Source organism: Gouania willdenowi, chromosome 16, assembly GCF_900634775.1.
Source record: "Gouania willdenowi chromosome 16, fGouWil2.1, whole genome shotgun sequence".
In the NCBI taxonomy this organism is placed as follows: domain Eukaryota; kingdom Metazoa; phylum Chordata; class Actinopteri; order Blenniiformes; family Gobiesocidae; genus Gouania; species Gouania willdenowi.
The window spans coordinates 30,891,059-30,903,394 of record NC_041059.1 but is presented as its reverse complement, the minus strand read 5'-3'; the positions used below and the strand labels follow the sequence as shown (position 1 = coordinate 30,903,394).

Sequence of the window (12,336 nt, the reverse complement as noted above, 5' to 3'; positions counted from 1 at the left end):
TTAGTTGCATAAATGAAACAAATATAAAAATATTTGGCAGTATAGATCATTATATTTACAGTGATAGGGAGTAGTGGGGGACATGTGCCTGTTGCAGAAGCTCATTGTAGAGCATTGGTACCCAATCTTTTTTTGTCCCGTTAACCCCTTTTGTATTTTGGTTAAATCAAGTGTACCCCCTTTTAACTACCCTTTCCATAATTTTTCATGCTTTTTCATTTTGTAGAACAGTGGGCTCTCCTAAACCTCTGTGTCTCAAACTTTGGTTCTCTAAGACTTAATCTACAAATTAAAAACAATGAGTGTAATTTAAAGTAGAAGTTATTCTTTTAAAAATACCATGCAACTTTTACTGTATGTGATTACTTTAATAGTAAGTTAATACAGTCTCCTTTGTTCAAATATAGCTAATTATTGTCTCCTATTGTCAGAAGTGTGATAAATGGCCTATATGGCATAAAATCTTTCTGTTTCCATAAATTACAAAAAAAAGAAAAGAAAGGATTTTATTGAGCAAAAGTACTGATAGTTTGTGGTGAATTTGTCTAAAAAAAAAGCCTAAAAAAGAACTAGGAACATTTCCCAATTCATTTTAAATTGTTTGGAACAACTATTCTAGAGGGAAAGAAGCTGTTTTTTTTGTGGCATGAGGTTTTTGTTCTGATGGTTTGAAGCCTCTGGCAGATTGCAGACGATCACCTTATTTAGTAGGTTGAACTTCTTCAGCTGCCTCAGGGAGAACATCCGATGACTTTTGTTGTAACTAACACTATATCAATAAAGTTGAATTTAATTTAATTGAATCCTATGTTGACCCTTTTTTATGAGGGAGCTGCAACTTGAGGTCCTGGGACTAGAGGCAGCACAGGAAGGGTCTCCACAGTCCAAATGATCAATATCATATCATATTGGCATAAAAATTGGTGATTTATAAATGACACCCCTAGTCTACACTGGGTGGTCCGGCAGGGTGATGGGGAATCAGATGAGGGTTCACAAGTCTACAACCACATACGTATCTTTAGTGCATTAAGGTCCAGGTTGTTCTGCCCACACAAGGAAAAATGCAACACCTAACCTGGCTCTTTATAGACAAATGAGGCCAGAGCAGTGGTTTAAAAGATTGAGGTGAGGCACAGATATCACAACTAAGTCAAAGTTGACATAACTGTATTTATTAAACAGTGAGTGGCTCAAACATAAAATTGTCAACAGAAAGTGCACGTTCACACACATTCACACAGGGGATCGGGAAGTGCCTCTCCATTGGGGAATGGAGAGGCACCATAAGAGGGTGGTGGGTTGGTACACATATTTGGGCCTCTCCGGTGGGGGCCTGGCCCCTCTGTTGGTGGCTGGGCCACTGCATAGAGCAAAAGCACATCAAGATGGTGCGGTCGGGCGTGGCGGTGGGTCTCGGGGGGGCTTTGCCGGGGTCTCTCCTTGCGGGGTCTTTCCGGGCTGTGTCGGCCGGGTGGGGCGCGGGGGTGCCTCTCCCCCTTGGGTGTGGCTTGGTGCTTGCTTTGTCTCCTGGTGGCCTTGGGGGCGGGCCCCGCGGTGTGCGGGCCCGGGGCGGCCTGCCTCGCCGGTTTGGGGGGTGGGTGTGCTGGGGGGGTGCTGGTGTCCTCGCCGGGGTTGGGGCGGGGTTGCTTGGCGCCTCGGGGTGATGCTGTTTACTGGGGGGCGGCGCTAGCTGTTCCGGTGGTGGAGGTTGCTGTCGGCCGCCTGGTGGGTCTATCCTGCCGTTTGCGGACTGGTGGGTGGGTCCGGGGCATCTTTGGCTGGGGGCTGCTGTCCCGCACTTGATGTGTGCCGTTGGGGTGCCTCCGTCCCCGCGGTGGGGATCGCCGGTTGCTCGCGGGCCGGCGGGGGGCGCTGCTCCGTGGCTGGCGCTGTCCGGGGGGCGGCGGGCCCTGGGCTGCTGGCCGTGGGCTGTCCGGGGCTGTGCGGTCCTGCTGGGCCGTGGCCGGGTCCCGGGCGGGGGTGGGGGATGCGTCCCGGGGGGCTTGGCCCGGGGGCTTGCCCTTGGGGGGTCCTGGTCCCGGGGGGTGCTCCTGGGGCCCGGGGTGCTTGGCCTGCTGGCCGGGCCGGTCCTGGCGGGGGTTTTTCGGGGCGGGTGGCGCGTGCCGCGCCCTTGCGTACCTACTGGTGCGGCCCCTGCTTGGGCAGTGCCCCGTGAGGTAGGGTGTCGGGGGCCGGAATAGGGGGCCACATCCCGGCGGGGCGGTCTGGCTTGGCCCTTGGAGGGGGCCCTGGCTTTAAAAAAAAAAAAAAAAGAACGGAAGCTCGGGGCGCGGGCGGCATCAGTGAAGGGTGATCTGGGGCGCCGTGGGGGGCTAGGTTGGGGTGCCTGGGGGCCGGCGGGGAGACTCCCAGCGGCCCCCTGGTGCCTTATGCGGCTTGGGGTGTGGTCGTCCTCCCTGGGCGGGCTGCTCCTGGTGCTGCATCCGTTCCGGGTCCTTCTGGCCTGGGGTCGGGCCCCTGCTGGCTCTGGGCTCGCCGGCGGGTGCCCACTGGCTGCCTGTTCGGCGCGGTTCTGGTCGTCTGCTGGGTGTGGGCTTCGGCTCCTCCGCTGGGGCCTCGGGCAGGGAGTTCTCTGGGCCCTCCCCTCGGGGGGTTAGGCGCGGGGGTGGGGTGGGGGGGTGGGGGGGTCGATGGGGTGGGGGGTCTGGGGGTTGGGGGTGGGATCGGTGGCGTGGTGCGCTGGGTCCTTGGCTCCTTGGGGCTTTCTCGGGTGTGTATGGGGGGGGCGATGGCTGCCTCTCGGCTTGGGATCTTGGGGGCGTTCGGGGGACTGCTTGGCCGTGGGGTGGTCGCCGGGGGCCCTTAGGCTGCCTGCTCTTGCTGCTGGCCTGACTGCTTCTTCGGGCCCGGGGGCGGCTCTTGGGTTTTGCAGTGGCGGTACTTGGAAATACATTTGTCATGGATGCACTGGCCTTGGGCTGTGGGATAACACTCATACTGGGCTCAACCTTAGACACGTTGTTCCCAAATACCTGTTTTATGGAATTTCCACTCACCTCTTCCTCTGTTCACAGCCACCACCATTATTCCTAAACCACACACTGGTCACCAAACTGGCTTGACAACACAACAATAAACACAATATACACAACCACAATTTCACATCGCATCACTTAAAACTATTCCTCACCCATTCCATATCCTATCTTGTATCCCTCTTCCCTGCTAACTTCCCCACCCCCCTCCAACCCCTCACCTTGGTGTAACACTGCCCTCTCTTTTTTACATCCTCCCTTTAATAAAGTATTTCTTACCCTTCCCTAGGGAGGGCTGGTGACGGTCACAATTATGCAATGAAATAAATAAATTTATTTAATTGCAATAATAAAATATGCATTGCTGTCAAAAGATTGCACTTCTTGTAGTGTTAACCTTCGAAAGCATGTGCAGACAAGGTAGAAAAAAAAAAAAAAAAAAAAAAAAAAAAAAAAGAAAGTGCACGTTCTGTGCAAAATTGTCACAGAGACATTTCAAAACAAGACATTAGTGCAGGATGCAACTCACATGGCATTTCAAAACACAAAATTAAAGTGCACTTTTTGTACATAATGCCACTACAATATTTTAAAAACAAATAGTGCCCTTTTGTGCATGTTGTCATTAAGATGACATTTCAAAACAACACTAAATTTAAGTGCACCTTTTGTGCATAATGCCACTAAGATATTTAAAAAAATATATATAATACACTTTTGTGCAGGATGTCACAGGTCATTTCAAAATCAGTAAAATAAAAATAGCTGCATAATAGGAAATCAAATGGTGGAAAAGAAAGTGTATGGTATTTATAAAAAGGACCCTCCTTTTAGTTTTTTAATTTTACAATCCTATGGCTTCAAAGACAATACCTAAACATAAAAGTTAATCTACAAACAAGCATAAAAAATAAAATAAGCTTAACTTGATAACCTAAGTAATCTTCGATGCTGGACAGGACAAGAGAATAAAAAACAAAAAATTATTAAAAAAAAAAAAAAAAAAAAAAAAAAACCGCGAGTTTAACGGTATGGTCATTTTCAACACCGCACAGACTACAAGCTGCGATATATCGAGTATATTCGATATATCGCCCAGCCCTAGTTTGTACATTATTTCTACACAGCAGTACAAGCTTTTATTCTAAGCCTTGTACTTGTTCACTTTTTTCTAGATATTTCCATCATTAAAACATTTTTTCTAATCCTGCTTTAAATTGGGGTTGTTAGATGACCCAACTGTTGAACTGTTTATACAGATTGTTGTATTTTCAAAACTCTTCTCTGATTTTCTTTACCCTGATCAGATATGTTCATTTGGAGTGTTCACCTTTACACTCCTGACATTGATAGATTTCTTATTTATTGCAATGAAGAGGAAGTTAATATGATGTTGCTGCTTTTTATTCTTCTTTGATATCTTCAAAAGTAAATATCTCTCTAACACTTTCTCCTGTCGCCCCGCAGTGAGCCAAAAGATTGCCAGGACCAACAGACATGGGGAAGCAGAACAGCAAACTCCGTCCTGAGGTAATGCAGGACCTGCTGGAGAGCACTGACTTTACCGAGCATGAGATCCAAGAGTGGTACAAGGGCTTCCTCAGAGACTGCCCGAGTGGGAACCTCTCCATGGAGGAGTTCAAAAAAATCTATGGCAATTTCTTTCCCTATGGTGACGCCTCAAAGTTTGCAGAGCATGTCTTTCGCACGTTTGATGCCAATGGCGATGGGACAATAGACTTCCGGGAGTTTATCATTGCATTAAGTGTGACGTCCCGTGGCAAGCTGGAGCAGAAGCTGAAGTGGGCCTTCAGTATGTACGACCTCGATGGGAACGGGTACATCAGTAAAGCTGAGATGCTGGAAATCGTACAGGTAAGGATGGCGTTGATCATTTCAAAGATAATCATCCATAACAGTCCTGGCACACATAGCTCTGCTCCAGCGTTCCTACAGAGGTGAAGCCTAAAAAATGTTTGAGAGAAATGTTATTCACAACATCATTTTGTGTTTCCAAGCACATGGTTTTACACTCAAGACAGTAGGAAAGTGGGTATTAGGGCTGCAACTAACGACTATTTTAGTAGTCGACAAGACATCGATTATTGAAACGATTAGTCGACTTATCGGATGACAAATCGTACAATTATTTGCTCTATGTTGCTACAATCTTGTAAATTTGGCTTGGGGCAAATTATGACAAATAAAAACAATAAATAAATAAAACAATTCCCAACTTAGTGTAAACAGGTTCCTTACAAACACAAAAGAAGCTGAATACATCATCACTAGAATGTGCTTCAGTAATAGCATTTACACATTAAAAAGTTTATGCATATTGGTCAACCCATTAGTGTTATTGTATATCATTAATTTATTTCCTCTTTAATAATGAAATTATTCTCTAAAAAAATAAAAATAATAACTACATTAGTGTTTTTACTGTTTAATATAAACCACTGCTGCTGAATCTAGTTTTGTTTATATCTAATGTGTTACATAAAGTTATGGTTGATAAATATATCTCTGATTACTATAAATAAACCAGATCAAGCTTGATGATTTATTCATTCAGGATATTAAGGTGTAATAATCACGATAGTTAAATTACTGTCCAATGGAACCAGCTTTGTCTGTGAACACGTGAAATATAATTAAATAAATTGCGTTTCACAAGTTGGAACGGATGAATAGTGACGTTAGTATTTATGCTAACATTTATTTCACACAACGTGTGACATGTTAGCGTTTATCCTTCCATACAAGTGTTAAATCTGACCAGAAACAAACCGGTGGCTCTTTGTGGTTTGATGACAGTAAGACGTGTAGTTTTTACTTGGTCTATTCCTTTAATGCAATGGTTAGCGTTAGCTCTTAGCCCAGTCTTATGTGTCGGTGGGTTAGCTTAGCATGCTTTAGTAGAGCACCGTCACTGTGATTATGGAACTTTGGGTGGATCTGATGGAGTAACTTAGGTTCACTTTGTTGGGAGGGTGTCTGGTCTGAACCAAGTAGCAGTACGTGATGTGTTGCTGCTCGTCACCGCTTCAGGTAGACTATGACTGTGACGAGCAGAGCTACGTGTGTGAGCGGCATCAACAGCGCTGAGCTCCTGTTAACAGCGACATATTCTTACCAGTGGGAATGTTTTTGATGATATATCTCCCTCTAATCACGTTCATAACTTGCATACAGCTCTGATCACAGATCAGGTGAGATGAGCCACTCTTGAAAAAACTATGTTGTTTGAAAAAGACGGTGATGACATAACCGACAATTTCGAATAATTCTGTTATCAGTTTTTGACGACTAATCGTTGCACCCTTAGTGGTTATGCTGCATGATAAATGAAGGTTGGACGATTTATCACGTGACAAGATTGCGATTTTAAAAGGTCACAAAATGTATCGTCAAGGGTACGAGTGGTAGTGGTATTGTAAATTTTGTATGTTGTTTGTTGTATCGTACTGATATTGTGAGCCCAATGTAATCTACTGTATCTTGTCATGAGCTCAGTGTGCCCCCCTTAATAATTTATGTAATCCGTAGGTCCAGTGATGTGCCGTGAGCACTAAGGTTGTGTAGGCAGGGCGTTCCAAATCGAGACCACCAATGTCAAGTGTTAATTCAATTAAATTCAACTTTATTTGTATAACACAATTTACAACAAATTCATCTCAATGCGCTTATCAAAATATAAAATTCATAATCAGAAAAAAAAAACCAACAAGATCCACATGAACAAGTGTTTAGCCATCTAACAAAGTCAATGTCATAAAACACCATTAAAGAAATATAAATAATTATTTAATATAGCCTTCATACTCTCCCAACAAGATATATCTCATGACACGACAGCACATCCGTTTTTGTGTTGGAAACATAGAAACACAGAGACAAGAGCATCCGTTAGACATGACATCAAGGCATGTAGATAACAGAGAGGGAATGAATTAAGACATTTACCACTTAATCAATCCTTTTTCTGCACAAGAACATGGATTATCCTTATATTTGATATATGGATTATGTAAATAGATCCACCTCTGTCTCCGGCGCCACGAAGCATGTTGTGCACCTGTGTTTGACGTGCATTTGTATGAGGAAAAAATGGGTTTTAATTGTCGGTTTCAGGTCGGGCTCTGATATAAATACCTAATGTCTGTCAGACCTGAAGGTTTCACTTTTGCTTTGTCGGGATCTGGTCAAAGCTTGAATAAGGTTCATATCATAAATGGTCTGTGTTTAAAAGCAAATCAGCAACACAAAAAGCCACAACAAAATATTTTTCTCTTTTTTTTCTCCTCGTCCTCCTCTGCACCTGCTCATTCATTCTACGTTTTTATTTATTTTTTGGTTGACTAATCGCTACGTGTCATAGTCTTGGTCGACCAACCATTTCCTAGGTTGACTACAGCCCTGATTACTGCACAAAGTCACTGTGATTCATTCTCCAACATCTTTTCTGTGGAGTCTGGCCAGAGGACATTATCTGTTCAAATTAGGCTGGACTCTTTGTCCTGCTTCTCTCATTATCATACCATGAACAAGGACACGGTGTACAATAGTTGTTCTAGGTCTTCCTCGGCCTCTTCCTCATCCACCACCTCTCATACAAACTCCTCTGCCTCTCTGTATGTTTCTGTCCATTGTAGATGAAAGAACATGTGCCACCTATGCCCTCTGAACTAGCTTTTATTCTGCCCAACGGGTCCGATCACGTAATTAGAAATATATGTGTTTAATTTTGAGTTGTTGTGTGTAAAAGATCACAGTTTTGCAACACACGTGTACCACAGTGTGGAATGTGTTTAGTGACTGAGAATCTGTTTAAGGTTATGCAAAAAAGAGCAGATGAGTTCTGTGCCTGAACAGTGTTTATGGTTTGACCAAAATATTGTTTGATTCAAAAAATTAGTTTAGGCCACTGAGAATTAGGTTCAGAAAATGGGGTTTATAGTGTTTCATAGTGTTTTAGCAAATGTGAAAAATTGCAAACCAAAACGACATGGGCAACCAGTGACGTGCAGTCAGGGGAGGCAGAGCTGTTGTTTTCTGTATGATCTAAACAGTTTATGGTCAACATCACTGAAATTATGCATTCCCTGTTCAAATCCATTGAAAAAAAGCGATGGGAGGCAGGAACCAATTAAGGCTGGGATACACTGTGATTTTTTCAATCATTGTACTCAGCTTCAGCTCAAACTGTGCAACTCAGGTGCAGAACCCGAATGTGTTCAGCTCACAATGCATGTTCTCACACTGTACGGACCGACACTCTGACACAATCTGACTTCTCAACCTGTACGTTCATACACGACACGTCGGGGTCTTGTTTCTGGAAATGCAACGTACAAATTAGAAGAAGAAGAAGAACACTCTGATGCGTCACCATTAAAACAGACAAAGAAGAACAACCCGGAAGTGGAGAGACACTCGCAAATCTCAGCAAAAAGAGCTTTAAAAAAGAAAAGACGGTGATGTGATTGACCAGGAGCTGGATGGACAGACATGGGCAGTACAGTCCGTCAGTTTTACAGCGGTCCTACGGTGTTCGCGCAAGCGCAGTATGAGCGTTTACGGTAAGTCGGTCCGTGGCACTGCTTCAACTGTGAGATACCCTCACGAGGAGCGACTGGATTTCAAACATGTTGATTTCCTTACGACCATACGATTGATGATCAGGAGCTGGTCATGAGGTGTTTATCGCTTCTTGTGACTCCATGTATACTACACGATGCACGACACACGATTTATCTGAGACTCGCACGATCCGACAAAATAGACGCACGAGTCAAAAATCGGCTCAAAATAAGCCAAAAATCGCACAGTGTATGCTTGCCTTTACAGACTCACAGAGGAAGACAAGGGTTTGCAGTCTGTAATGAGTGTAACCTTAAACTTCCATTAGAAGGTTGAAAAACGATAATAATGATACAATGAACTCAAAATTCCACCGCAAAACTGAGCTTTTCAAAGGAATATGAAAAGCCATGATGGTACTCTCCTCGATTGCTAAAATGTTGGCACACAGTTGGATGTTTTGTCTCTAACCAGAAGCATCTGTGTGCATATTGTCTTGTAAAGCAGAATTCATTTCTTTAATGACTTTCATATCAGCCTCATTCATGATAATTGGTTAAGGACGTCTCTTTAAACTCCCCTGCACGGCCGTTTTTGCCCTTTTTTTAAAGAAAAAAAAAACGAACTAAATATTGGTACAGTTTTAGAAAGCTTAGCTCAGTGTGATATCGAGAGAAAGTGTGGTCAGAGAAAACAAACAGACAGTTGAGAGTTCAAAATAGAGCCATGATCCTAGCTTTACTGTTTATTTCAGAGCATAATTTACATTAGATTTGTTGCTTTGAAGAAGGTCTCAACTCACCTTTAAAGATAAGATGAGACAACCATTCTAAAGAGGAGAACAGATGACATTTCAGTATAGTCGCTGGCATTTGCACGTCCAAACAAATTATGTACACACTTCGCTTTGCACTTAAACCCGCTACATTTTTGTGTGTATTGTGCACTTTAAAGATACTAATACAGTGCCCATCGTAAGTATGTATTCATATAGGGGGAGGTTAAGCAGAGTTGTTAATTATGGCCTGATGAGTTTGTGTTAAAGGTTGGATGTACAAAGTGGTGTACATACTCTGTAGTGTTATAAAAGGGTTGTGCAGCGATTGGCTCTGGCGTACACGTGATTCTAGTGGCTTCGCTTCGGTGGACAATTTTATGAAATGATTCATTACCTGTAGCATTACAGTCCAAACAAATGCGACGTCGCACAGCTTTGAACCAAGCTGCAGTTATGTAGAAAGTATGAGCACTGTCTGTCCCTGAACACCAGAGATATTTGAGACACAGACACACAGAGATTCTTCCCTTCATTATGACTTATGTATGAAAGTATCTAATATGTATGTGAATACCATGAGATGTACTTTTTCCCACAAAGTTCCTACTAGGATTGGAATATGTGTGAATGTGAGAAAGAACTCTAAATAAGACAGGAAGAGAAAGAAAGAGAAAAGATGGATGGATAAATATTATTGTGCTGTTAGTTGGTTGGTTTTCAGTTAATATGACATGTTTCTCCTTTCATGAAATGAGCATCCAGGGCAGAGGCTGTATAAAGCATATGTGCTCTGCCTCAATGCTGCAATTCCTCCTCCTGCATATTAAAAAGGTGGAGGAACGTGTGTTTTCCAGCACAGAATGAGGTTGAAAGTCCTTAGCAGTGAACGCTCTAACAGCTTGGCTGAGCTGACAAACTTCTGATCTTTGTTTTTCCTTCACTGCATTCGTTTCTTTTCCTTACAATGCTTCTGGATGACAATAGCTAACATGCTTTTTGAAGATCTTGGTATTACACACACACACACATACACACACACTGTTCATCATTGCTCATCTGTTTTTTATCAGGTGAGACATTTACAAGTAAATAAGACCTTTTGTATGTAACTGGAAACCTGCACAACTACAGCAGGCTAAAATATACAAAAGAAAACACAAGAGCAAATAGTTTTTGGGGTTTTTTTATCATTAAACTTTACCTTTACTAGTTGTATTATTGTAAATAAAACATATATATATGGAATAATCATTTCCATCAGGTCCTTTTTTACTAAGGTCGGTAAAATTGTAATGTTATGCAATAAAAGTGTTTTTTTTTTCTTGTAATTGTATTCTAAAAAATGAGAACCTCATAGAACTCATTAGAGAGTTTGTATCTATCTAAGTGGTGGTCGTCAGCTGCCACATTGCATTTGCATGCGTCCTGCAATACATGGCTTGATTTGATAGTAACTGATGTAAACAAGTTGACGCAGCTGGAATAGGACTATCCATTAGAGATGTGCATCTTTGGGTGTCTCACGATTCAATTCAATTCCGATTCTTAGGGTCACGATTCGATTCTCAATCGATTCTCGATTCAAAAATTGATACAATGCATTGTGTGTTAAGGCAAATTATGGCATCAAAACAATACAGTTTGTATAAGAATATTTTAAATAAACTGATTCCAATGATGTAATCACAAAAAGGCAAACTTAAGACAAAAGATAACATTTATTTATGCTGTATACTCAGACAAGACAAGTGGTCCTTCATGGATTTGTGAGCATCGCTTTTTAGCAGTGTGTATGTAAATGCACCGGCTGTTGTTGTCTATTGGTTTCCAATGACATTTGTCTAGAGTTGTCACGATACCAAAATGAGTAATCACGATACTATACCAGACAAAGTATCATGGTTCTGTGTAATATCGCAATACTGAAACCTTTTTATTATTATTATTATTATTTTTATGAACCTCAATGTATTTGTACAAGTTATAATAAATACTTATTAATTACTTATAGTGTTGTTTGGTGCATGATAAGAGTACATGAACAAAATCATATAAGCAATAAAAAACTGATAAATAAGTTAGAATTTATATGGTTGAAATTAAAAAAATAATCATTCAGTTTCCTTTGCACATCAATGTATGTTTTAACTAATATAAATAATCAACTTAGGATAACAAATCCACTGTCTTTTTTTCTTTTTAAATCTATTTGACAATAATGCTTCTTCTCCAACACAATAAACCATAGAGGATAAAATACAATAAACAGGAACTGATTCCCTGAGAAAACTATATTTGTATGTATTTTCTGGGTGATGACACTGGTGTTTTATGAGATTGGATGTGACCCCTCCTTTGTATGTATATCATTTGTAAATATTGTTTGTACATTGTAAATATCTCTGTAAATAAAATAAAATGAAATTAAAAAAAATAAAAAGATGAGTCCGTGCGGAAAAAACAAACAAACAGTGTTCCCTCCTTTGGCTCCTATAGCTGGTGACAGCGCCTGCACAGTAAATCTCCTATTGCTTTACCGTGTCTGCTTCGTTTAAAGCCAAAATAGTTACAAATGGGACTTTTGGAGTTTGGTTTTTTGAGCAAAATTAGTGAAGCCACTGACAACGACAACAACCATGTGTTGTCTCGTGTTTGTGACTGTAAGCTGTGCACGTGTCCAGGCGAGACAGAACTTTAGCTTGTTGTTTGTTTTGAAGCGAGTTTCTATCGAAGCGTAGCTTCGACGAAAACAGTGTGCGAAAACAGCCCATCATATCTCCGGACGTCACCAGTAACAGGCAAACAGACAATCATTCAGCAGCTGTGGAGTTCGGTTGCCATGTTGGTTTGTTTTCAAGTAAGTAGTGTGCAGTGAGTTTAGACTGTGCAGTGAGACGAGAGGATAGTAGAGGCAGCTGCTATGTAGCAGGAACTGGCACCAGTAGTATCGTAATCCCCGGTAGTACCGTCGTGTAG

General features: G+C 42.1%; 1 protein-coding gene across 2 annotated transcripts in view; it reads left to right on the top strand.

Annotated features, from left to right (window-relative positions):
- The window catches only part of ncalda (neurocalcin delta a), a 98,626-nt gene that overhangs the window by 63,447 nt on the left and 22,843 nt on the right, over positions 1-12,336 (top strand). For both annotated transcript variants that reach the window (XM_028470919.1, XM_028470918.1), the window contains one exon: positions 4,467-4,874. In XM_028470919.1, coding sequence (XP_028326720.1) covers positions 4,497-4,874 — 378 coding nt within the window. In that variant the 5' untranslated portion in view covers positions 4,467-4,496. The remainder of the gene's footprint in view (positions 1-4,466; positions 4,875-12,336) is intronic.